Raw genomic sequence first — 26,698 nt, forward strand, 5'->3', positions numbered from 1 at the left:
GGAAACATTTACAATGAAGACCTTCATATACCTTGCAGCACAGTACAGAGCTACATATTCCCAAAAACCTAGATGGCATAGTTGATATTCTGGGTGGACCACATTGCGTCTATTACACTGTACTCTGACTGTACCTGTCTCTTATTTTGAAGTGATAGGAGTTGGAATTCCCATCATGAAATCTGGAGTTCCCCAGGATATCTACTCAGGTTTGGTAACAATTACAAGGTAGGAAGATTCAGTACTAACTGTCTGAAATAAACAGACAGGAGGCCAATTATGGATACAAATGCATACATATATACCCATGCATAATGTAATAGTTGTACGCTCACCAGACAATTCTATGTAAACCGATAAGTCATTGAATTTTTTTATTTTTTTTTTAGAGAAGACCAAAAAATCCCACTTAATTCTGACCAAGATGCATTATAAACAAGAAGTATAACGTACCTCAGTCAAAATGAAGTTGATTTTTTATTCTCTATGTCAAAATTTACTGCTATATCCATTTACATTTATCCACTTAGGATAACTGATAGGTGAAATACTTGGCTTTGTTTGTCTATATACTATTTTGCTATTACTGTGAAGCTCGCTATGATCTATACAGATGAGACTAGAGTTTACATTGAACGAGAGCGAGAAAAAGAGAAAACAAAAGAAAATAGAAAATACATCTGTACTATTAAAATAACAAATCTATAAAACCATTAGTACTTGGGGTTGAACATAAGCAATAATATTGCAGCCGCTAGTAGTGTTAATACTTGTGTTCGAGACTATGTTGTGTTAATGAAAATATATTCTAAACAGCATGAATTAATTTGCTTGTGTATGAAAACGAATATATTACTGAGTAGAAGAATCTACATTGCAGTTTTAAAGTGGCTAAAAATCTCACTGTAATCTGGGATTGTGGGAATGGAATATTAACAAGCCTATCATTCAGTCTTCGTAATTGCTGCTCTTTAGATATAATTAATGAAATAGTGAAAGCTCTGGTATAAAGTGAAAGTCCAGAGTTTTCCATTGCTGCTTCTTACATGTGACGATTTCATTTTAAAAAAATTCAGACATGGGTAAGAGCCTCACTTAAGTTGATGTTTGTTTTCTTTCCTTTAACACGAGTCGGAAATGTGTGTGTGTATATTTTATATAGATAGAGATTATATATATATATATATATATATATATATATATATATATATATATACACACATAGACATACTTGTTTTTATTGCACACATAGGGACACCCTTTTCCTGTCAACAGGACAATCATGTACCTATGTGTAGAAGCGGTTTGCAAGTCTTAATTGGTAACTCTGGTGACAGTTTGACTGTGCGCACAGTAATGACACAGACTGCATGGTGGGGAAAGTTTCATGTATTTCTGCAGTCTGAGGGCATCCACACGCCCGCATACACCGACACCTAGCCATGGAGGACACAGTCATGGTCATCCACTGTGTATCGTCTCAAAAACAAATCTTTGGATAAAATTTATTATGTGCTTCTACACAGCTTGGATGTCATATCTGTCCTGGGTTTATCTCCACACTTCTTTACAACCTGAAAGGAAGCAGAACGGTCCATTACGAATCTGCAAAAAACAGAGAAGACAATTTGCTTTTGCATAATGAAACTGGATGCTACACCGAACTGTGTAGCATTGGCGGAGCACTGGTCCTGTGTTGTCAGGTCCCTGCACCATCTCCCTTCTGACGTGAAAGTGTCCATCTCCTCTAAATTCTTGTCCTTGAATTCATCCCGGCTGCCATTCTCCACAGTCATTAAAAGTTTGCGGATCTTGGCAAGTTGGAAGGTACCTTCTGGAAGGAGGTAATACTGCCGTTGCACCCTGATGTTGTGTCTAAGGAAGTCCGCCAACTGATCTAATTCTGTGTCATATAGGATGAGCACCTTTTGAAAGAGTGGCAACGTGCTTTCAAAGCTTCATGGAAGACAGTCTGTGGGGATGTTTGGCCCCAGATTGTTGGGCAAACAGACGTAAGCGATGGGAGCCTCTGAAGTGTGAGTAGGCAGCTGTTCTAACAATCCTATAGAAAGTTTGGGTATTCACACCACATTCTTCACACTCCTCTGCAAGAAGTTCCACTGCCTTTGCATGGCTGGTATCAGCAGGATGGGTACTATTCTCCCTCATTTTCCCCGGATTTCAATCTGCATGATGTGTCAGCAGAGGTTCCTCTCAAGCCTGTAAAGCATTAGGGCAACATCTTGGTGGAACTCCAAAGTATCTCTTGAAGAGAAGGTAGTCAACATCCTGGAAACTAACCCTTCCCTTCGTCAATTGAACAAGATCACCTGCATTCTGTTATACGCCCTGGAGCCAATATTAACCTATATTTTTTCAGGTGTATACACAGTATATATGTATAAAGCAGGAACATTTGATAGGGATCTGAGTATATTGTGCATATGTATGTACAAATATATAGCCCGTATACTCACTTTGACATTTTTGGCTGCCCACAACCAGATACTGTTGGAGAATCTCCGTGTTTCTGGTTGCTGGTTGAAACTGAGGGGAGAACATTAATCTCAGAATCTGAGTGAGAAACACGTTTTCGTTTAGAATAAATAGAAGTGGTCTTATTTCCATCAGTTTGCATCACATATACATTAGAATCCTGTTCTGCGTTTACATCGACTGATTTCAATAAAATCCGACCTGCAAAAAGAAATAGCATTTAGCTGAAATAACATCATAGTGCATGTCTAAGACACGGATATGTTAAAAGGAGAAATATAAGTGTAACAGGATTCAGTGGTAGCAATGTTACAAATCAGACCATGTACTTGGTATATTTAAAACACAAGTTGTTTTATATAAAGAAGCTAAGGATGACATTCACAAATACCAAAGTCTCAAGATCTTTAAAGATACAGCGGAATTCAACTTATAAATAAAATGATGTGTTTTAAAAAGCAATTCTATTTATTAATTTAAAAAAGAGATGCATTTTTTACAACGACTTTGAGTGTCCTAAAAATAAATTATAAAAGCTCAGGCTTTGCTGACTGGGAGCTGCCATTATGTTATCTATGCAGCGTATAAAGTTGTGCTGTTCCGATAATCATAAAAAAGGTGGCATGTCACAGTTTACAATACTCTGCATTAATATGGTGGCATGCTTCGGTTAGATTTCACATGTGTGGCGTTTTTAGGGTAGCTTTCACGTTAAGGGGACCATTATATAATTTTTTATTTGCCCCTCATGTTCAAGGGATGAATGTATCCAAATGTGCTTTGCTATAGGACCTTATCTAGTTTCTATAATGGTCCTAGTCTATTCGCAGAGTTCACCATTCAGGAGATGGTCCACTAACTATCTTCTCTTTCCCAGAATGCCTTTTTCTTGTTCCAGACAATCTAACTGGAGGCAATTCACTCACAATACAGTAGCTCAGGGATGTGTGACATCATTTTGGGATGTGGCTAAACTCGAAAGGCCCGAACATATAACGGAGAGCAGACAAAGATTTGGCAGACACAACACCCTGTTTATACAGAGGAATCCAGGAAGCAATTTAAACGGTCTAATCTTCTCCCCAAGGAAGAAGACCAAGCCGGCTCCCCTTGGTCTTCCCCCCCAAGGAAGAAGACCAAGCCGGCTCCCCTTGGACAGCCTGAGGGGACTGGGAAAAAACCTTGGGTGTCGCCCCCATATTAACCGTTGAAACTGGGTTAGTACCCCCCTTTTCTGAAGTAGACAGAGTGGAACCCGCGGCGGAGCGTACAGGGGTTGTCCCAAACCCCGGCTACACACTGTGCACAGAGCGCATCCCGGTCTGTCTGTCCCACAGGAAGTTTAGCAGAACATTTTGAACAGACAAACTTTGACACTGGCAGACTTACCCTTATCTGACATGATAAACAGCAGAAAAGGAATACACCAAAAATACCAGCAAGCACCTCACGCACAGGGTGGGTAGGAAACAGGAACAAAAACGCATCCTTCAGTTACACAAGTATCTCTTGGTTATTTGCTTTACTCTCTTTCTACTTTATAACATACATGTCTCTAGTTGGTCCCAGAGTAAGAAAAGGAGTCAGCAACAGCGAACTTCTTTCTCCTCACAGAGCCACTTGAGGAACCTCAGTCATCCTCCACATTCGCAGGAGATTTGGCGCTCCTGGGACATACCACCTAGCAGGAAGGAAAGTCTCGACTGCCTCCTCCTGCCAAGGCTCTTACTGACAGACTGCAGCACGGTACACACCTTCCGTGTCATCTGCTTGGAGTCCAGAGACAATTAGAAACGTGCCCAGCGCTTCTGCAGTCTGACCTAGTCAGGCACTGCCGTGGACTGGTCCTGCAACCGAGGATCCAGGTTCTCCCTCCACCTTAGCGTGGTATCTCCCAACAGGTCTAGCTTCCTCCTGACTGAGCGCTCTCCCTGAGTAACGGCGGTGAGAGCGCCGCAGCGTGCGCTCTGTCACCATAAGAACAAGCCCAAAAGCCTGGCTGTATGGGCAGTAGAAAAAAAAAAAGCCTTAGGTCAGCGGTCTGGCCGAACAAACAAACAGAAAACAGGTATCTCAGAGCACCTGTATCCATCTACACTATACTCCAGATATAGGAAACTAAAAATGAAAAAAAATACTAATTAATCTAAAAAAAACAACAGCACACTTAAATTAAACTGAAGCTAGCAGGGGTTGCAGATGGTAATGGTATTCAATATAACATTTCATAAGTGGATCAGCACAAATAATCATGCTATTCCATTATTTTATTATTGATAATATAGTATGGTTGATTAATGGTTTACTTTATGATAAACATAATTCAATATGGAGCCGAATCGTTATGTTACTATGGTAACTATTGTAACAAAATATAGGGTACCACGCCACCATAACAACATACAGCTCCGTGGTATATCCGTGGTATATCTAGGACGGATGTACAAAGACATTAAATAAGGGAAGTAAAGAAGATTCTGATCACTGATTGTAAATGACAGCATCACATGACAATGGAACTATGACTGGTCATTTAGAGGACAAGTGATGTCCAGAGATTAATGATAGCATCAGAATCACAATACATTTACCATCTGTTTTAGTGAGTGTGTGTGTGTGTGTGTGTGTGTGTGTTAGTGTTATATTTACATGCACATTAACATTTTTTTTTGGGTAACTTACATAAAAACAGATCATCACAAGTTCATGGTACTGTTCTGAACACTACGCAAAATGTGAGGCAGTGTAGTTCACCTCTAACAAACAATAAAATACATATTTATGGGAGTCTGTTCTCCCCTGGAGGTTATATTTAATATAGTGTTAGCATAGTATACAGAAATCCTGCTAGTTTCTACAATGGTCACTTGCCTGCATAGATGCACACGAATGTTCCTTTTTCAAGATCATCCAAGCAGCGAACGCCCCAGCCTTTATCCTTTGTTTTGTACACCTGGAGTCGCACCTGAAGGCCATGCTGTACCACCCGGTTCTGACACATCTTCCGGTCACATTTACAAGACACGTTACATTCATATAATCTGCATTAAAGTATATGTAAAAAAAAATGAAAAAAAAATATGATTCACCATGGGCCATATAACATTGGAGTGAATGCATCTGTGCAGCAGAGAATATATCCGCATATAAAATAAGATGTTCATACAATCCATTCATTTCTAGAACTTTGCAAGGAAATTAAACAATTCCTTCATGTCGTATATGTATATAAGGAAATTATAAATGAAGGAAATTACGTAATACAATACTAGGGGGTATATTTACTGAGCGGCGGTTTGTTTTTTGTAAACGGCAAGTTTATTAAAGGCAAAGCCCATCAGGTGTTGTCTTTGATAAAATTGTTGTTTAAAAAAAAATGATGGCAAACCGCATGCAGTTTGTCAGAACGGACTCTTAGGGATATATTCACTAAACGGCAGGTTTGAAAAATGGAGATATTTACTACATTCTACAAAATGACTGCTAGAATCATCTGATTGGTTGCTATAGGCAACATCTCCACTTTTTCAAACCCACAGTTTAATAAATATACCCCTTAGTCATTTTCTAGACCTATTACTTACCCGGTGGAGATAGGAGTTGTGAGTCGCTTATACGTATAACCCGGTTTTACACCATTTTTGGTTGAGGTGATATTTTTATTGCATTCTCTGGCTGTCAGCTGCAAACACGCACATGTTGATCTGAAAAAAAATAAATATCATGCATATAAGAATGAAGATGACAAAAAGCATTACAACAAATATACTCATACACTACCATGCTACAAATATCTGCTCAATGCATTATTCAGTTCCTTTATGTTACATGAAAGCTATAGGTATATGAAAAATTTAAAAAAAGACTCTTAAATTGTGTGCTTCCCATTCATAGGAAGTTAATAGTTCGCAGGGGAGTGGATACACGACTGAAACAGGCAATTATACAGACGAGCAGAATTCTTGGACGTTCTGGCGACCCATTACATTTAGAGAACGTACGTAAAGGTAAATAAAACAAAGGATTTCATGTTGGCATACTGAATGCCTCTCAGTACTGTATTACACATTTTCATTGGAGTTGGTCTATAATTTGGGGGTTGTTACAAAAGATAAATCAGATAATTTGTGATACAGTGTTCGGTATGTAAATCAATGATGCCCACATGGGTTAATACTTATACGGTTTTTAAGTATAGTATTATTAGAATAATAAAAAGGAAAGATATACATACACACATATATATATATATACACACACACACACACACACACACACTAATAATAATTTTAGAATATGGTTACTATGTTATGACCTGTAAATAAACAATAGGCTAATGACATTTGTTTTGGTACCTGACCAATGAGTTAAGAACCTCTGGATTACACTGTACCACATATTTCATAGGCCAATTACCTTTGAAGGAACTTTAAATGTTTAGAACTGAAAGTGTCTTTCGAGGGGGAAGGACGGTGAAGGACGGGGAGCTTCAGTACTTCGTTAATGTCTATGCAGTTATTGTTTTACATTTTGTAGCTATTGCACTACTGTCAATGTGACATTTTTCACAGAGCAGTCTCACAGTACATGAAAGCATTATCAAGGGAAACTCCAGTCAGCTTGTTATGATTTTATAACAATCATGTGAACATTTGAGAGGGGGTACGATACCTTTGCAATCCCCCCCCAGAGACATCACACACCTCTCTCACCTTTATATCACTGGCTGCGAACGCAATAGTATCACAGTCATTACCTCCGGCTCACTGAACTTCCTCCATAACTGGCTGCCATACCTCCAAGATGGAAACGATAGTAAACAATCAAAGCAAAGAAAACAAAGCTGGATAAAGAGTACTCAAAACCCATAATGTTATAATACATTAATCCACAGCCAATGGCAGAACTACAGCAGTTCAGCTGCTACAGAGTATGGAGGTGAGGGAGGCCCAGCAATGGCAGCCCTCTGAGGTCCCTCATCAGAGCAGACAAAGGCACGTGCACCAGACACACGCATGTTCAGAAAATGCCCCTATTCTGCTCTTTAGAGAGCAGTGCAAGGGACCAAGGAGGCTAAAGTGGTATCACCAGCCCCTACCAAAAAATCTCTATGGGTCCCAGCGATACACACCTCCATCCAGAGTATACACATAATGCCTAGGTATATTATATAGAAGCATAGTTGTATTGAGCGTGTGTGTGCGTGTGCGTGTGTGTGTGTGTGTGTGTGTGTGTGTGTGTGTGTGTGTGTGTGTGTGTGTGTGTATGTAGAGATATAGAAGCATAGTTGTATTGAGCGTGTGTGTGTGTATGTAGATTATATATATATATATATCTACATACACACACACACACACACACACGCTCTCTCTCTCTCTTTCTCTCTCTCTCTCGCAGCTCCTTTTCAATATTGCATGACAAATAAATACCTACCGTCCTCAATATCAAAGCTTTTATAATGGTATAGAAGTTCAGCTGTTTCCAATTGTACATTTTTCTACCCGGTCAACTAATTTACACATTGTGCAATTCTGTTGTGCTACATTTTTATGTGCATATTTATCTATGCAATTTTGTCTCTATCTGCAATTACACTACAGATACATACACATCTAAGCAGCCATCAGTACAGTCACAGCATCCAATAAACAGGTCTGTGAAATTATTGATCGAGTATCCACGTGGCCAGGGGGACTTCCTGTATGTAAAAGGAGACGGTCTGGTATTATCGATCTCATTGCAGAACGAGACTGGCACGGACTCCACATCTCCGCTTATATCAGCTTCCTGAGCAACAACTTGGCTCTTGACAGGATTTCTTTCTAGCTGGATGTAGGTGTTGAAAGAGAAATGATCCAGAAATAAAAAGCGGCACTCCGTCTGAAAGAGGTAAGAACGCACTTCCTCAAAGTCCCGGAGACACCTTCCACAGGGGGCTTTGTAGAGGACATCCAACGACCGTGAGAGGAGACCAGACTTTGCATGCCGCCTCTGGAATTGACACATGATTGGGAACTTGAGCGGGTTTTCTCTCTTGGTAAAGTATGGATTCACTTCTGAGAGACACATCTTTGCACAGTTGTGCTTTTTGAAACGGACACTTGTTGCGACCAGAGGTAAAGTTACGTCACTGAATTCAGCCTCCGGACAGGTCACCTTTTCCTTGCTGTTTACAATAGAACACAAATTCAATTAACTGTATTGATCAGAACATGTCTACTAGAATCCTGTTTGTTAGATACTTTCTAAAACTTCAATTTAGTTTTTCTGTAGCACACAACTTTCACTTAAAACCATATTGCTCTAGTACACAAATACTATGAAACGTGTTGTATATGTAACGGTGTGTAAAAGCTGATATTACCCATAGCAACCAAGAAAATTCTCTAATTTTACTAGTTTAGAAAGCAAGATTAATTGGCTGCTATCTGTAATCCACTTTAGAGCTTCCTGGCCCAGAATTACAGAACACCGTGCTACTACCCAATCCAGAGCCGTATTTCTATAGGGAAGCAAAGGTCATTACATCACAAAATGTGTGGAATCTGGCTCTGGCTGTAATAATGAAGCCTAATGGACCAAGAGCGCAGAAGGTGACACATTAACATCGCCATGTTAAATTGGGGGCAGTATTTGTTCAGGCCAGACCTAGCCGAAGTCCTGATACTATTATTGTGGAATGCAGTGTTTGGTTATAATTATATTACTTTTGACAGAATTCCCAACATTTTTGCCCTAGATCCATTCTTGTCTGAAACTGGCTATAGGACAGGTAACTTCTGGACCATTTTAGTCCAGAAAAAAAAGGCTGCATTAGCAGATGTTATTGTTGAACCAAGTTCTCGACCTGAACAATAAACATGTGATTGTCAGTGGTCAGTGTGCATTTACACAAATGGAAATGTCGGCCAAATTTGGTCATTCCCAAAGTGGCCTGCCAGGTGTTTGGTTTACCTTATGGTGCACCTCCCAAGTGAACAAACATGTAACACTACAGACACACCACATACATTTTTAAGCGCCAAATAATTTGGTGATTAGCTATAGATACTAATGTACCAAGTGGTTTTCACATCTTTGTGTCAACATGAATGCATATATTATGGCTTAGTCCTTGAAGTCCCTGCATTGACTGCTTAACCAGAGACCATATATTCTCAAAGTATAAAACAAAATGTGCTACATAATAGTAAACCAAAATAACCTCTGTAAACATTAATGTACAGACAACCCACAGAAGCAGAATGAGGAAGAGGTAACAATATCTCTTCATACGTACAATTCATAGTTGATGGGAATCGATAACATCTCTTCTCTCCATGCTGGTGTACAATTCTTATCTTCTTTCAGCTCATCTGCAATATTTAGATCTACAACAATGAAAAATATCTGCACGTCAATTATTTGAAGTAATATTTAGATGAATATGAAAGTTGTATTTCTTTTCTTTTTAAGCTCAATAAATTTGATTGAAAATGTTTGTAAGACATTTGGAGATGCAATAATAACAATAACAAATATAAAGGGTGAACAGAAGTGGTCTTTATTTTGTTAGAACAGACAACACATTTTCTATCCTGACGCCTTCATTTCCTGCAGCAGGAGTATCGTTACCCCAGAGAGGGGGCTGTACTTGTCCTGCATTCCAGTGGTGAAGAAACACACACCACAGTCTTCAGCAGCAATCCAGGGCCATTCCAGGAAGGCAAATTTTCTTTACTCTCTCCAAAGATAGATATGTTGCATTGATTAATGGAATGTCTGCCTTTAACTTGTAATCCAATCCTCACATATGTAAAAGAAGTAGTTTTGTTAACAGGCATTGGTCAGAATTGACATGAAACTGTTGCCCCATTAAGAATGGCCAGCAAGAAGCTGCAGCTACAGACTGGAAGGCCCCAGCTACTGCCCTGGCATAGCACCAACGTCATGCCAAGCCACAGCCCCTGTACTAGTGTAAGTGATCGTCCTGGGCCCATCAACCACAATGGTATCAGAGATAAATCAAAACAGAGCACACTACGCGTTTCATGGACATACCAAGTTGTACTTACCACAGTTGTAGGTTTCACTGTCATCAAAATCAGCCTCACTCACCCAGAGGAGAGCTCTTGTGTATTCTATTAAAAAGAAAATATCAGAGTTTAAAACAAAAACAAAAAAACACAGATCAGACAGACTTTAAGTGTTAATGTTCAGAGTATGGTCTGGAACAATATTAACAGTCTTGATAACATGTTTAGAAAACACTGGTTTAGACACATTGGTGCGGAAGTAAAAGGAATTAATACGGTATTCTTGCTGTGTGTATTCTGCCAACCCAACCTTGGTTTGTTGCTGACCCATCCTTGATTTTCTGCCACAGAAGCTGCAACTTATTCTGTACTTTTTCAAAGATCAGGTCTACTTTCCCTTCTGCATGCTGATTCTGCCAGAATGCTTTTGCTTCACCTGCAAAAACAAACATTATATATTAAGTGTCTTCCCTTAGTCTAGATCACTGTGTCCAGCTCTTGTCAGTATTATCAACCAGTACAGTATATATCATCCCTTAGCAAATTATTGCAGTTTGTGAACTCAAAGTTAAATATATTCCCAAGAATACAAAAACGGTGTGCTAAAGACAGCACAAAATAATGCAATTAAACTCACATACTGTGTTCACTTCTAAACAGTTAATACATATATATTTTGTTATGCCTTTCAAGCATCACTCAGATTACAAAATAGTCACAAAGATGCCTCTTTTCCTTAAAAGACAGTTCTCTTCATAGTGGGCATCCCTCACATGTACCTTTACTTCAGATCAGTCATTTGTGTACAATGTGGGATGCCCCACCAATGTACTTTGAGAGGGAAATGAAGTCAATTTAATATTAACATGAAAATCTATTTATATTATAGAGTGGTATGTCATTTGTATGACAGCGCTCCTGCACACAGGCACTGAGAGACCCGTCTTTGCTTTTCTCCTGCTGTGCTTTAAAAAATGTAATAGTTCCAGTTACATCCATGAGAGAAATTGTTTTCATTTAGTAAAACAATAGAGATTTTTTTCAAGTCATCCATAGTTCTAGAGAAACTCCTCCCCACTATGAGGCTTGGGGAAGGCAGCTGTTTGTGTAATGGAAGAAAGGAAGAAGTTGAAACAAAAAGTTCACAAATGAAAACAAGAGACTATGCAAAAAAAAAAAAAAAAAAAAAAAGACTTTTAAAAAAATAATATAGGTACTTTGTATTGAGCAAATGCTCAACTAGAAGAACACAGCCTATATTTTTTTAGTTGTTTAAATACACTCTAGCAGAGAGTGTACCTAGTGGTACCAGCAGCTGTAGGGGCTTCTTGCCAGATAGGGACAGTCATAGGCAGTCCTCTAGGTTCTTCAATGTCAGCAGTTTTTAAATCCCAGCGCAAATAGTTATTCAAGCTAGATATTTCAAAACCATATGTAGATGATTGCATACATTTCTCCCTATTGAGTAATATTCTACAGCTCTTAGAGTGTGTCTAAAAAACTAAAACAAGATAGGCAGGCTTTTCTTTTAGCAACAATTTATATTTGGATCTATTACACAGCACACCCCAAAAATTTTTTACTTGCAAGGATATTTGAACGAATTTAGGGTGTTCTGTGGTTGCGGAATTCAAAAATTAAAGTCCTTTTTTTCCCAATTGGCTCTAGTACTTGAGATAACGGATACCCTCAATAGGGAAAGCCATAATGTGTGCATATGGAAATCTACCAGAACATTCTAGAAGGTGAGACACACGAATATTCTAGGTGTTCACTTTGCGATCATTCTAAAATATTTCTTCTCCATATATAATTTATCGGTCACCCAACAGCAGTCAGTTAGCAGTTGAGTGGTTTGCGTTGTCTATTGTGTCCGTGTAATATTATTATTATTATTATTAATTTTTATTTATAAGGCGCTACTAGGTGTCCGCGGCGCCGTACAGGGACAAACAAAATAACAATACGAGGAGAGACGGCACAGAACAGTAAACAATAATCACAGTAACTCAGTGAGCTCAAGGCACAGCTAGAGGGGCGGGGGAAGGTCAGCCAACAACGGCACCAAGGAGGGAGGGCACGGATGAGAGGGAGACCCCCAGGGGAAGAGGAGGAAGCGAGAAGGGATGGGGGAAGAGGGTCCTCAAGAAGTAAGGCTAGGTCGCTGGCGAGCAGAGTTAAAAGTGGTGAAGACAGGAGGAGAGAAGACCCTGCTCGAAGGAGCGTACAATCTAAGGGGAGGGGAAGACTAACAGAGAGACACAGGGGAGAGAGGGAGAGAAGGAGGAACGGAGGATAAGGATAGGGGAAGGGGAATGAGGGGGAAGAGTCAGAAGAAAAGGTAGGAAGTTAAGTGGGAGACTGGATAGCTTTAAGAAAAAGGTGGGTTTTTAAACACCGTTTGAAACTGGACAGATTAGGGGAAGTTCTGATGGAGCGGGGGAGCTGGTTCCAGTGGAGGGGGGCAGCGTGGGAGAAGTCTTGGATACGCGCGTGGGAGGAGGTGATCAGGGGGTAAGAGAGGCAACGCGATTGACCGATCGGAGAGGGCTGGATGGAGCATGAATAGAGAGGAGGGAGGAGATGTAGGGTGCAGTGGAGTTGGCGAGGGCCTTGTATGTAAGAGTGAGGAGCTTGAACAGGATTCTGTAGGGCAAGGGGAGCCAGTGAAGGGATTGGTAGAGGGGGGAGACAGAGGAGGAGCGGCGAGAAAGGAGGATGAGCCTAGCGGCAGCGTTAAGTACAGATCGAAGGGGAGCGAGGTGAGTGGGGGAGGCCAGTAAGGAGGAGGTTACAGTAGTCTATGCGGGAGATGATCAGAGAGTGAATAAGACATTTAGTGGCATCTTGGGAAAGGAAGGGCCGGATACGTGCGATGTTACACAGCTGGAAGCAGCAGGATTTAGCAAGAGAGAGAATGTGGGGGCCAAAGGAGAGAGAGGAGTCGAGGATGAACCCGAGGCAGCGAAGTTGGGGGACAGGGGAGATAGAGGTGTTGTCGACAGTGATAGAGAGGTCAGAAGGGGGCGAGGAGCGAGGGGGAGGGAAGATAATGAGTTCAGTTTTGGCGAGGTTAAGTAATATATTTGTATACGTGTAATAAGTGTATATACAACTTGTCACTACAATCACTCCATATATAACTTGACTATTTATAGAGTCTTTTAAGTAAGAATAAAGTCAATTAACAATAAAACATGTTTTATGGACGAAGGCCATGTGACAATACCATATTAAATAAACTTTATTTTTATAGGTGTTTTTATTTCCCCAGAGAAATAGGGAGTTGTTCACGAAAAGGCTGCCTAAACAATCCTAATGCATTCTGCTACTTTTGTGGCGAATACCCTCTGTAAAGCTTACATTGCGTCTCAGTTATCAGGAACTTTTGGGTAACCACAAAGCAGACAATTATGAAGAACTGGTACAAAACATGCTCACAAACTATAAAAATATGGGTACTAATAGGAGCATAAAGGTACACTTTCTCCATAGCCACTTAGACAGATTTCAGGATAATCTTGGTGATTTTAGTGAGTAACAAGGGGAAAGGTTTCATTAAGATATAAAGGTAATGGAGGAGGAAAGATATGAAGGTAGATGGGACAGACACATGATGGGCGACTATTGCTGGAGCCTCCAACGTGATTGTTCTGATCATCCACATAAAATTATATCGTACAAACAGCATTTTACTAACATTAATTGTAATTATCCGAATCAGCTTACTATGTTTATCTCTTATTATACCGAATAAATGCCATTATATATTTCATGTGTTTACTTTTGTATGATTTGAGACAAGTTCAATGCGATTTGTAAGAAGGCTCGACCTGACCATTACATTTTGTGCATTTTTACTTTTTTTCAATTGGAGTACCAATTATCTAAAAAAATTACAGTCAATCTTCAAAACCGATGTCGGAATCAGCACCACAAAGTTACCCAGAAATCCCTCTATTGCGATTGGCAATAAAATATGTGTTGACCAGTGTTAGACATTAAAAATAACAGTCATTAAAATTACCACTTTGGATGAAGAAAACTGCACTTTTTAAACTTGTTGATTGAATTTACCATTGTTTGCGGCTTATTTTAAAAACATAAAGTTTCGATTTTGTTTAAAGTTCACTGTTGGATTTAGTGTTGTTTAGGGTTAGCCAACTGAACGGACTCCTCTCATTGTTGAGATTGGTTTGTGAACAGTATAAAACAGGCCTGTGCCTCTGCAGGTGTTGTGAAGCTGCAAGCCCCAGCATGCTTTGCCAGTCGATAGCTGGCAGGGTATGCTGGCACTTGTAGTTTAACAATACCTGGAGAACCACAGGTTGTCCAGGCCAGAGCCGTAACTTAGAATTCTAGCGCCCGGGGTGAGAAAGACAAATGCTGCCCCCCTAGCCCTCAATTTTAACCAAATAAACCTAAAATATTCCTAAACTGTGCCCCTCATCAGCGTTGCGCCCTGGGCGGTTGCCCCAATTGCACAGCCCTTGTTACGGCCCTGGTCCAGGCCTGGTATATAAGGAACACATCAGTTCTTTTAGGAAGCCACTGAAACGGAAATGAGAAGTTTTAAAAACAAACATCAGTACTTTTGAAAGCAGAACGAGTTTTGACATATTATTGTTATTGTTAGAATGTCTAGGTTCATGCAGTGCGATGGCTGTTTGGCAACATTCTGGAGATTCTTTTGGGCTATGTTTCTAGTAAAAAGAAAACATCCAAAAAGGTGTACATTTCCTCTATGGAAAACCTCAAAAACATGACCTATTTAGGAGAAGACATTATCTACAGAATTCAGCTGCCACAGACAAAACACGCAATACTTACAGACAGAAAGGTTTCCATGCACTGAAGAAATGGGAGATGGGCCGGTTGCTTCGGCATCTGTCTCCGACTGTTTCATTTCTCTGCATAAAACCAAAATAACAAATAAAAATAAGGAAACAAACAAGACTCCATGCAATTATTTCTCCGAAAAAGAAAGCCGTAAAATACATAGGTATAGTCTACTAATGTAACAAGCAGCATATATGCATTCAAGATTCACATAGATAAATAGATGGGGGTTAAATAAGTCCATTTTCTTTTCTTTTTTTCTAAAGTGACCTGCAGAAGCTTAAAATTAATGAAAGTCAAAAAAATTATTGTAAACAATTCTGTATTCTTTTCCATATCTCTCTCAACGTCACATAACACTTCCACTAATTTTCCCAAAAGACAATCCCTGGCACACCCACCACCATTCCTGGGCAGGTGATGTCTATACAAATAAGGCAACATCATTACTGCTGAAAGCATTAAACTAGTTATGGAAAAATCTATGTAATGGGTATATTGTATATGTTTATATCCTACAAAAGGAGCTACTAAAGATATACTGTATGTTGTGTAAGTAAAATACTATTTAATACGTATATATCTTGTAATTGTGGGTTTCATACAGTAACTATTGAACAAAGAACGGTGAGGGTTTTTATGTTATTTAAATAATAAAGAACGGCAGTGAGTGTAGTCTAAATAACGTAATGGGAGGTGAGGATGCGATTAAACTATGAGTTGTCCTAGGAAGAGCACAGAGACAGCAAGTGTATTGTAACACCTTTAATATTATTATGATGTGCTGTACACTGACCCTATTACATGTATTTACATTTTAATGCAAGTTCGGCTAAGCGACAGCTGTTAAAGACATGTTAATTGAGCCCCAATGCAAGACAGATTGAGGAAAGTAAAAATAGAACCATGGCTAGGGAGCTTTTTATGTTACAAAGTTGTAATATATGTGTAAAAACATACTTGACAACTTTTTGATGTTCCTGGAGGGGAGATGGGGCGGGGCTTGGCAAATCGGATCATTTTGGCCCCAAAATGATACGATTCTCTGAAAATCGTGTCATGACAGCTCTAATCATCATGTCCACATCACTAGGATGTGGGCAGATACCCTACTATCCCAGGAGACCTACCCGGAATTCAGGAGTCTCCCGGACATTCCGGGAGAGTTGGCAAGTATATGTAAAAGTCTGTGTAATGACTTAATGCAGATGCCACTCACATTCAGAGAAAAACAAAAAAAAAGGAAGCAGCAATGTCCTGGAAAATTGTTCATCGATTTAAATTCATGGCATCCAAATGAACGAGGTATGGGATTATACCATGTACAAACTGTGACAGATAATACAATTATATGTTAGGAACTGCGAGTCTCCGAAATTTTGACTGTAGATAAAATATTTGCAGAGATGCATGGTCTTTTATGTTGACAGATGATAAACAAATACATCCTCCTGTACTAAAGTGATAGATGGCACAAAACATCAGTCTAGGGCACCCTTAGAGTCTCCATAATTTTTTCAAGGCACCCCTCCAAAATAATTACTGAGCAGTCCTGTTTTAGAAGTAGTTGGGTCAAAAAAATGTAATAAGTATTTAGGGCAGGACAGAAATACTTATTTAGTTGTATGCAAAAATGCCCCTCTGCATCCAGACACACTGCCCCCTCTGCATCCAGGCACACTGCCCTCAGGTACTCTGCCCCCTCTGCATCCAGACACTCTGCCCCCTCTCACGCTGTCCCCTCTGCCCCCTGCCACACTGTCCCCCTCCTCTGCCCTCTGCCACAGGGGTGCCGCGGGCCAGCCAGAGGAAAAACAAACAAAACAAAAACTGCGCAGATTTCTAAGTTTTTGTTTTGTTTGTTTTTTCGCTGGCTGGCCCGCGGCACCCCTGGGAGCCGCTGCGCACACTTTGGGAACTGCTGGTCTAGGGAGAAACTTCATTTTGATGTCAACTGCTCTGCTCGGCTGAAGATATGATAATTACCAGAAACCAACAAATGCTTTTTAGGTTTAGCAACCACAGCAGTGTAATTATGGGCATATTGTATCTCACAAGTTTGTGTCCTTCCTGGAAACAGGAGTTTGTGTTGAATCCATCTGTAACTGAAATTAATCTGTAGGAATTGTACCACCTTGTGAAGTACAGAGAAATGGTTGTGATTTAGAGGCACAAAACATGCAACAGAATAGCATGAAAATTTAGGCCAAGTCTAATGTGAGCCACAAGAGGATTTAGGGAGAGACCAAAGGTGAAAGTGGGCAATTGTGAAATAGATAAAGCTATTCTTGTAGAAGGATGAGTATTCATCAATCTGGTGGATGAATGAAAGTGGTGGTGGGGAACTATAGTTTGCCACACCTGAAAAAGGTAAGACCAATTTACTCTGTCAAATGCTTTTTGCAGCTCACCTACTAACAGTATAATGAAGGAACTTGGTGGTTTTGAGCATAATTAATTAAGAAAATAGTACATCATATGCTGCCAGGGGCCTGCTTGCCTGTCTGCCAGAAATAAAATGAAAATGTGGGGGTATGCTTACTGGGCGTCCAATTGTCTGCACTTTGCCGTCATTTTTTTTAAAACAGCAATTTTATTAAAGACAAAACCCAATAGTCTTTGTCTTTAATAATTGGCATTTTTTAAAAAAATGACAGCAAAGCATCAAGAATCGTTGGTTCATCAGAACTGCCACTTAGTATATATACCTACTGATCTTTGTGGATAAAGTTAGGAAGAATGGAAGCCAGAATGCTTGGCAGTGTATGAGCAAACTTTTTAGATAGTATTAATGAGAGAGATAGGCCTATAGCTCTCACAGTTAATCACATATTTTATTTCTTAGGGATTAAAATCATGTATGCCATTACCATATGTTTTTTAAAGAACCACATCCACCCCAAAAAAAAAAAAATGATTAGTTTTTCAAACGTTTCAGCGGAAATTAGTGAACCCATCAGGACTCAGCAATTTGCCATTTTTACCACCCTTAAAGCTGCACTACCACTTAGTATATACATTTTACTAACTTGGCTCACTGTGCCACTTCCCTCCAAGTCCAAGCTACCAAGGATTTCTCTTTGCAACTGTTTTTCCCAGGGTTCCTGCTATGGGAAATCACCAAGTTAGTAAAATGTATATACATGGTGGCAGGACAGCTTTAATAACAAAATGTATTTCCGAGGGTTCAAAACGAGCACACTAGATGTCACATTAGTCTGGGGTTAGCAAAAAGGTTTGGATTAAATCTTTTCTGCTGAATGAATAAGAACATGAGGAGATTTGTAAGCTCTATTTAACGTGGCATATAATTCATTACAATAAAAAATGTGAGGGGATCAGGTGTGGTGACCCTATACCTTCCAGATATAGCTTTAACATTACACTCAGCACAAAGTTTGTGAACCACAAGCGAATGCGGCTTATTAGCCTGATGGCATTCATTGTTTAGAAGAAATGCCCAGCTAAACTTGGTTGCTAATATGGGCAAAAGTGTATCCCCCAATTTCCGTAACTGTCTCCTCAAAGTCTCCTACGTGTGCGGCTTATATTGAAATACCAATTTAGAATGCTGTGAAATGTGCTAAGAAATCTCAGGCTATTGCGTTTCTTTGAGTTTAGAGGTGTATTGGAAGAAATTACTTTATATAACCACTTTATGGGCATCCCTTACTGTTTACAGAGAAAATTCATCAGTAGTGTTCAAGCAAAAATATTCAGGAAGGGTGTCCTGTTATTTTGCAGTACAACTGGATTCTGGAGAAGAGAATGCGCCAATTTACAGTAACCTTTTCACTGAACACCGTCCCACTTTGAAAAAGTTGCATGTATAAAAACATGGTCTAAACAGGCAGCTTCCTTCATGTCTGCTTTGCATATCATGTAAAGATTGTGTCTATCAATGAAAATGTAGTCAAGAGTAAGGAGTGCTTAACAGTCACCACCTACAATAGTGTCGGTCTTGAGATTTACATAAAAGGGATCACTGTGAGATGTTCTCTCACCTCTCAGAGTTATGCCATATGATTGTAGTGGTCTACGGTTAAATACGGCTAAATGCCAGGGATTGGGAATGGAGCTGTAACAAAATACAATGATTAGTTACAGGATCCAAAACACACCCCATGCAGGTATATTTTAATAGTATTTGGTGTGAGATGTAGCAGAATGCTAAAATAATACATCCTGCACCCCTCAAACGCAAAGTCACATCATGTGCATACAATAAAGAAAAGAACATGTTTTCATTGATAGCAAGTGAGCTAAAATAAATATTTCATTCAAGTTACAAAAATAAAACTACTGATGAAGTGAGTCACCTGCTTATAGTTTAAATAACTATCTATAGCAAGTGACTTACTGGTGCTTAATAATACCATAGTTTTCACATACTAATCATTGGTCTTTGATGTAGTTGCCAGGGAGCAGAATGTGTCTCCATAGTAAAAGGAAGCCATGATGTGATTGGTCACACCCAGCACTCATAGATCACAGACCAGCATTAACATTTGGCAAAAGGAAAGTTAAATTATGATGTTTTCCCTGATTTTTGAGTTTAGTTAACTCATACAGAACAACAACAAATAAGAATTACATATTAACAAAACATTTTAAATGACCTGTGGGCATTTTTTTTAAATAAGAAAACAAAGAGACATTGTCAGGGCACATTTGAACTATCCCTAGAAACGAGACAGTTAGTGATGACTGTTGGACATATAATACACAGAAATAATCAGTACACAGGGACATTCCTGAAGATGACAACGTTTCCCAATTCCTCTTGAACCACGCAGCATTTGTGCTGAATGAAAAATGGCCACACTATACCCGAAAATGTGCTACACAACGTCTGAGTCCAGTTAAGGAGACAATAAGGTAAGTAAGCAATACAATACACAATAGTACATGATTGATAAAAGTTTACATTTGTAACAAACTGTGGCTTTCCACCTGCTACGGAACTACAATTCCCAGCAGCCCTTGCACCCCAAAGTGTAAAAAAATAACTGAATTACGTGCTGTTAGCGGATGCATAACAGCTGAAGGTTGCCTGACACAGCTTAGAATGATACTCAATGTATAGTCTACAACCAATACTCACCTAAACAAACCTAGCACTTGAAAATCATTAACAATTCCCGCCCCGGAACAAAACACCAACTTTGACTACATCCGGCCTTTCTCGCCGCCATCTTGTATGTGGTTTTTCCCACACCCGGAAGATCAGTGCGGCTGCCAGGAGGTCGCGTCACTCTCCAGCTGACAGAACACCTCGGCGTGTCACGTTCTTCAATAAAGTTTTATCTGCGGCAGCGTACACAGCCTGACGGCCCCGCCCTTCCCGCTCCTCCCTAATGTCACTCATTGCTGTTGCCATGGCAGCGGCGCAGTGTCAGAACTGGGCAGCTCAGTAGTACGGAAGTGCCGGCTCTTCCTGACACGAGAGGTGGTGGTGGGAGATCGCAGACAGCAGTCAGCAGTGGGCACAGGTCTGTTCTATCTATGTCCGTGGGTGTGTCTGTGTGATGTGTACTCTGCCCTGTGTGATCATGGTGACACAGCTGTGCGCGGCACAGGCCTCGGGGGCACTGCCATCGTATGTTAGTTTGGACTGTAGCTTTCCAGTTCGTGTACACCATAAGCTGGCAATGCATGCTGGGACTTGTAGTTCAATAACAGCTGTAGAGTCATCACAGGTTCCCTAAGCTTATGCTATAGTAATGGTGTGTCTGAGTTCTCTGTTACAGCGGTGGGTGTGGTGTGATTAGTAACCAAGCTGGTGGCCCTGTCGTTGTGTGTGTTTGCTCAGAGTGGCATGTGATGTTTCTAATTATAAGACTACAAAGCTTGGTCTTTCCTGTGTCTTATACAATGTTACCCGGGCATCCTGCCAAGACACATCAATGTGTTATCTCTTCTGTGTGTTGTCTCATGACACATGAGTGTGTTATGTATTCTGTTTCATTCAAGTATTGTGTTTATGGCACACGGGTGCATTGTTATTTCTTTAGTGTAGTGTGCACATGACGCAACATTTTGCTGAATCTGCATTGTGCGGTGTGTATGACACACCAGTGTGCTGGTCTGTGCAATGTACTAAGCATATATCATAAGACTAGTTAATATATATCAGTGCATACATTCATATTCTGTTGATATGACTTGGGCTAGGTGCACAAAATTTCTCCTGCTGTGTTATCTGTAACGATTTTACCAACGACTGAAAGTCCTGATCAGTATGCTGATTCATGCGTACACACTTACACAATTTACCTTCAGTTCTGTGTTCTACAACTGTTATAAGCATCTGTTGAAAAGACACTGACTCCGTAAACTCTATGGATATCTGCTTACACTGCTGGTCGTTAGTGCGTACATACTTCAGAATTTGCCCGACATCTTTCCATCGTTTATAGAGGTTTTTAGTCTGTTTATTGATAGCAAGTGAAATGAAATCAAATGAAACGATACGATGTGCTTTGGTACGAAAAACGTGAACCTGGGAGTGTGTACTGCCTAATAAAATATGGGCCCTAACAGTCGTTTATCGTGTGATTGGCACAGTAATCGGGTAAAAACAAGTAGTGTGTACCCAGCCCTATTTATATTGCTATCATTTCCCAGAGAAATTATATTTCATTTATGCAACTCCTGATTAATGTGTGCTGGAACAAATGCTGTTTTAAAACTGATTACTATACACACAGATTTTCTTTTGGTAACCTCACAGTGATGGAGAGGTTGAGGGCAGAAAGGTAATGTTTAAAAATTGCTAATATGATTTGAGAAATTGTAATGTTTAGGGACTTAATCTGCTGTTGAAGACCTGTCAGGGTTTCAGCCTTCTGATACAATTTTATGAAGTGAGTTTTCTTTGTTTTTATTCCTGTTTTAAGAAACTTTTTTACATATATATTCATTGTGACTTTCTTGGTCATATTAAACTTTAATAACATTCTGTCTTTGTGTTCTTAAAGAATTCATGTGCCAGGTTAGCTTGATTGTTTAAATCTTACATTCCGCAAAATGGCATCTTTGGAACCAAATCTTAGTAGTGGCAGAATTGGGTAGATAATAGGGAGTGTAATATGTCATGTTGGGAGAGTTTAAGCAGTTTCAGACAAACCAAGTGTTTTGTTTTTTTTTATCCTTTTATGCATGCTCAATGGAGTCTTGCAGTGATATATAATACACTGTGAAGAGAAAATGTAGTCATTTGCTTCTGTCCAATGGCCCATTGGAGCTTACAGTAATTCCCTAAACCACAGACATTCTAGGGTTCATTTTGTCAGAAGCAAATTAAAGTGCCAGTATGTTTTTCGACTGGGGGAGGAAACCCAGACAATCATAAGGAGAACTTTAAAACACCACACGGATAGGGCCTTGGTCAGAAATGAACGTATGACCCCTGCGCTGTGAGACAGCAGTGCTAATAAGTTTTTATTAGTATTTTAACATGTTGCTCATTGCATGCATGGAATGGAATTCTCTGAAATGGTAATACTAACCTTTGTGATTTATTTAATAACTGTAACCTGTGCATGTGCTGGAATTTTTGTAAGAAAAAAAATAAATAAATGCAATAATTAGCACCCTTTACTGCTTTAAATTTGCATTGCTACTTTAAGAGCATGTCATGTATTATGTAGAATCTGGGTTGCACATGAGTTTATTTTTGATAAGCTTATTACTTTTAAATGCTTAGGAGTAGTTTATTCAGAAGGGAATTACAAAGTTACTCATTTTTTATTTTAAACTGTTTTTACAATTTGTTACAAATGGAGCTGAAGAAACCATTATGTATACTGTAAAAAGAGTTATTATGTAAATAATGAAATGTGTTGTAAGTGACTCTTTGGATATAAATATTGGCACGTCATGAAACTTTGTCTAATAAATCTAATTTTCTGAGCTATCTGCAGTTTCTGGCTCTTCTGATCTTCATGTGGGCACCACGGTGGCTTAGTGGTCAGCACTTCTGCCTCACAGAACTTGGGTCATGAGCACGGCCGTCTTTCTGACTGGGCCTAGCAGGAAAGGGGGCCCTAGGCAGGAGGAAAATAAAAAATCCTGTTTAAAAAAAAAACAAAAAAAAAAAAACAAACAAAAATAAATAACTTACCTTTTGCGGTCACCTGACTGTTCAGGTCATGTGGTGATCCGGCTCCCTTCCTGGTCCCCTCTTCTGTGCTGCGCTTGCAGTGAATGTCGGGCATGATGATGTCATCACGCCCGACATCCACTGCGAGCACAGCACGGAGCGAGGACTCAGAATAAAGAAGAGAATGGGATCGGAAGGTAAGTTAAGGGGACACTGAATGAGCACATGTAAAAAATAAAGTTTTATATATATATATATATATATATATATATATATATATATATATATATATATATATATATATTTATTTCACTTTTTTTACATACTGGTAGATAATTTGGCTTCTATTAAATTGCCCTTAGTCTCTCTTGGTCTGTGTGTGTATGTTGGGGGATTTAGATCATATGAGTTCTCTGTGCAGCGCTGCGGAATTAGTGGCGCTATATAAATAGATGGATGATGATGGTGATGGGAAAAATGAATGTTTGCCTGGACTTAGACATCCTTGTCTACTCATTCACGTTAGTGTTCTCCCCAGCATCTATTTCCCAGTCCCGCTGTTTGTACTTGCCATCCGGCTCTTGGACCAACAGAGTCCTATTATAATAGAATAAACCATTGTTTCTCCCATTAGAACAGGCTCTATGTGAGCAGTACAGCCAGCAGTGTGTGTTAGACCACTGACCAGTCCTGGCAGGTGTGGGCAATATCCTCCAACATTTTTCAATATTACTGCAAAGTGTTACAACTTCCCCCACCTGTCTACTTCTTAATACCACCCAGCAGTCAACATTTTCTGGGGAGAACACTGCAGTTATTTCATTCCTTGGTGTGGGAATTTCCAAACATGGACCATTTCTTTCACAAGTTGCAGAAGATGGAGCAATCCTAAGAAGCAAGAGGTGTCAGGGGCTCTGTTGTGGGAAGGTATTTCCACCATGTTGCTGGATGGATATACTTGGTCCAAACACCTTAATATAGTCTGTGTTCTAAAACATTTGAAATAGCTCTTCCAACATCAAGTCTTATGTATGTTTCTTGTTTTGTAATAAAGTCAAATACAGTAGGAATACTACCACAGCTAATCATAGCTAACCTTTCTTCATTCGAATCTTGGATTTTAGAGTTTTGTAACAGCATAAATTATTTGGCAGCAAAATTCTTCCTGTCTGTTAAGTCTTTTAATGTTCCTTTTTTCTGTACTTGTAAGTGGAGATGCACTTAGATTGTTCACAACAGCTGATCTTTTTCTGAACCATATGATACATAATGGTTGACAGAAGTGTATTGTGTGATCCAGATGCAGTGATTGTTGTAGACATTTGCCTTATAATGTCCAGGGAGTTCTGCAGCTGAACCCAGAAGACATCCTCATCTAGTGCTATGTTCCTTACATATCCAAGTGCTTTAATATTTCAGTTATTACTATTTCTTGAAGAGCTATTTTGTTTTTAGTAGAGATTTAAACATGATCACCACTGCACTCCATCTAGTCTTATGGTAGAGTTTGAGCATCGCTATTGTATTGTTTGCATTTGTGTTCTACCTCATTCTTCTTGAAGACTCCAGCTATGCTCACATTATGAGTAGGTCTTATAATTTCTTTTACTATTCTATAGTTCTTTTGCAGAGTGTACAATTTCATGATGTCATTGAGAAGCAGGTTTAGCCCATGCTATTGCTGTAATATGTTGATGCTTATCCATTATGATCTCTCATGATGCTTTCATATTACCTGCATTGTGAGCAAAGCACATCCATGACCACTTCCAGAGGTAGATTAATCAAACCTTCTAAAAAAAGAAATGTAGAGGTGTTGCCCATAGCAACCAATCAGAATCTAGCATCTTCGTTTATCTGGAATATTCTAAAAAAAAAAGGGTAGCTAGAATCTGATTGGTTGCAGTGGACAACACCTCCACTTTTCCTTTTTAGAAGGTTTCTCTAGGACTGCACATATTTTCCTACTGATACTTTCTGCAGTTTTACTTTTTTCACCTTTTTCAATGTTTCTGTTAAAAACTGTCTGATGTGCTATCGCCAAGTTGTTTTTTAAAAAAAATCTTTTCCCCCACACATTTATCCATCCACCTAAGTACTGCCAGACACATGCTGTGTTTTGGTTGATTTTTCCTGCCAATATGCATTTTTCATTTAATATCTGTGGCATCTCAGAAGAATATATTCTTATATATGTCTTCTGGTCTACAAATGAAGATGAGTGCATTGTATACAGTGGGTTGCAATATTTGGTAACTAGAGGATGTTGATTGTACAAGCATTTGTGATGCTGGTGTTATAGATGAATAAGCAGCAGGACTTCTGGATACAGATGAACATTGGATAGAGCTACTTGCCCTTTTATTATCATGATCTTCCTTCTCACTTACACTCTTAAAATATTCTTCAGGGTCTAGAGGACACTTATATACTAGAATGTGTATGGTTATCCGTGTCTCATTTGGAATTGTACATTTCTTTTTGACAGTATCTGCAAATCGTAGATTTTTTTTTTTCCCTTACAACTTACACTGAAGAAATGCTTCCATGTTGTATTAGATGGTCACACCTTTATCTGAGGGGGGAAAAAGAAAAATAATTGAATGTCTAACTTGCATATATAAACCCTAAACTGCAGATTTAGTAATGGTTGCAGGAAGAAGCGTCCCTGCTGTACCACTGTACTGCTAAGGAGGAACATTTCTCACAAAATTACATAGGTGATAAAAATACAAGATTGCGCCTAAAATATAGTTTATTATACTGAATTCAAATAAAAATAAACCTTTCAATATAATAGTATACTTTTAGCTGCTTCCGTACGTCTCAAGCTCACAGGGTCAGGAGAATGCCAAAGCATTAAGATTTATTGTGTCTCCGCTCTCCTGAGGCTTTTGAACAAGCAGAGCAATAAGCATCTTGTTTCTAATGTCTACAGAAGCAAAGTGGCTGCTAGATCAAAAGACAACAATAGGGCAAGTCAATGAGTAAGGAACACACAGAATTCTTCCTGTGAAAGTGGGCGTTCCCACTGGTGACAGAATAAATCTCTTACATTGGAGTTGCACTGCCTGACCTTAGTATATAGGAATTGTAATCACTGTCCGAAAAAGTATTGTGAATAGTCTTACTTAAGTGTTTCTATTACATTTTGTTACTTGGAAAAACAGTTTTGAAAATGTATTTATTAAGTTATTTATATAGCGCCGACATGTAATAAAGTGATTTAAATAGAGTATTTAGT

At 39.3% G+C, this 26,698-nt stretch overlaps 2 protein-coding genes across 4 annotated transcripts in view; one reads left to right on the forward strand and one right to left on the reverse strand.

Annotated features, from left to right (window-relative positions):
• The window catches only part of SETDB2 (SET domain bifurcated histone lysine methyltransferase 2), a 35,446-nt gene extending 14,744 nt beyond the window's left edge, over positions 1–20,702 (reverse strand). The window contains exons 1-9 of one of the 2 annotated variants that reach the window (XM_075199095.1): positions 20,455–20,702; positions 15,342–15,421; positions 10,822–10,947; positions 10,551–10,616; positions 9,776–9,866; positions 8,105–8,662; positions 6,081–6,200; positions 5,368–5,537; positions 2,478–2,697 (exon numbers count right to left, since the gene is read on the reverse strand). In XM_075199095.1, the coding sequence (XP_075055196.1) occupies positions 2,478–2,697; positions 5,368–5,537; positions 6,081–6,200; positions 8,105–8,662; positions 9,776–9,866; positions 10,551–10,616; positions 10,822–10,947; positions 15,342–15,417 (1,427 nt within the window). In that variant the 5' untranslated portion in view covers positions 15,418–15,421; positions 20,455–20,702. The remainder of the gene's footprint in view (positions 1–2,477; positions 2,698–5,367; positions 5,538–6,080; positions 6,201–8,104; positions 8,663–9,775; positions 9,867–10,550; positions 10,617–10,821; positions 10,948–15,341; positions 15,422–20,454) is intronic. The other variant, XM_075199096.1, reaches the window with a different exon arrangement.
• A 33-nt stretch (positions 20,703–20,735) lies between these two features.
• CAB39L (calcium binding protein 39 like) overlaps positions 20,736–26,698 on the forward strand; it is a 73,562-nt gene continuing 67,599 nt past the window's right edge. The window contains exon 1 of one of the 2 annotated variants that reach the window (XM_075199098.1): positions 20,736–20,842. The gene's annotated coding sequence lies outside the window, so the exon portion shown is untranslated. The remainder of the gene's footprint in view (positions 20,843–26,698) is intronic. The other variant, XM_075199099.1, reaches the window with a different exon arrangement.

The sequence above is a fragment of the Mixophyes fleayi genome, chromosome 2, assembly GCF_038048845.1.
Source record: "Mixophyes fleayi isolate aMixFle1 chromosome 2, aMixFle1.hap1, whole genome shotgun sequence".
Classification (NCBI taxonomy): domain Eukaryota; kingdom Metazoa; phylum Chordata; class Amphibia; order Anura; family Limnodynastidae; genus Mixophyes; species Mixophyes fleayi.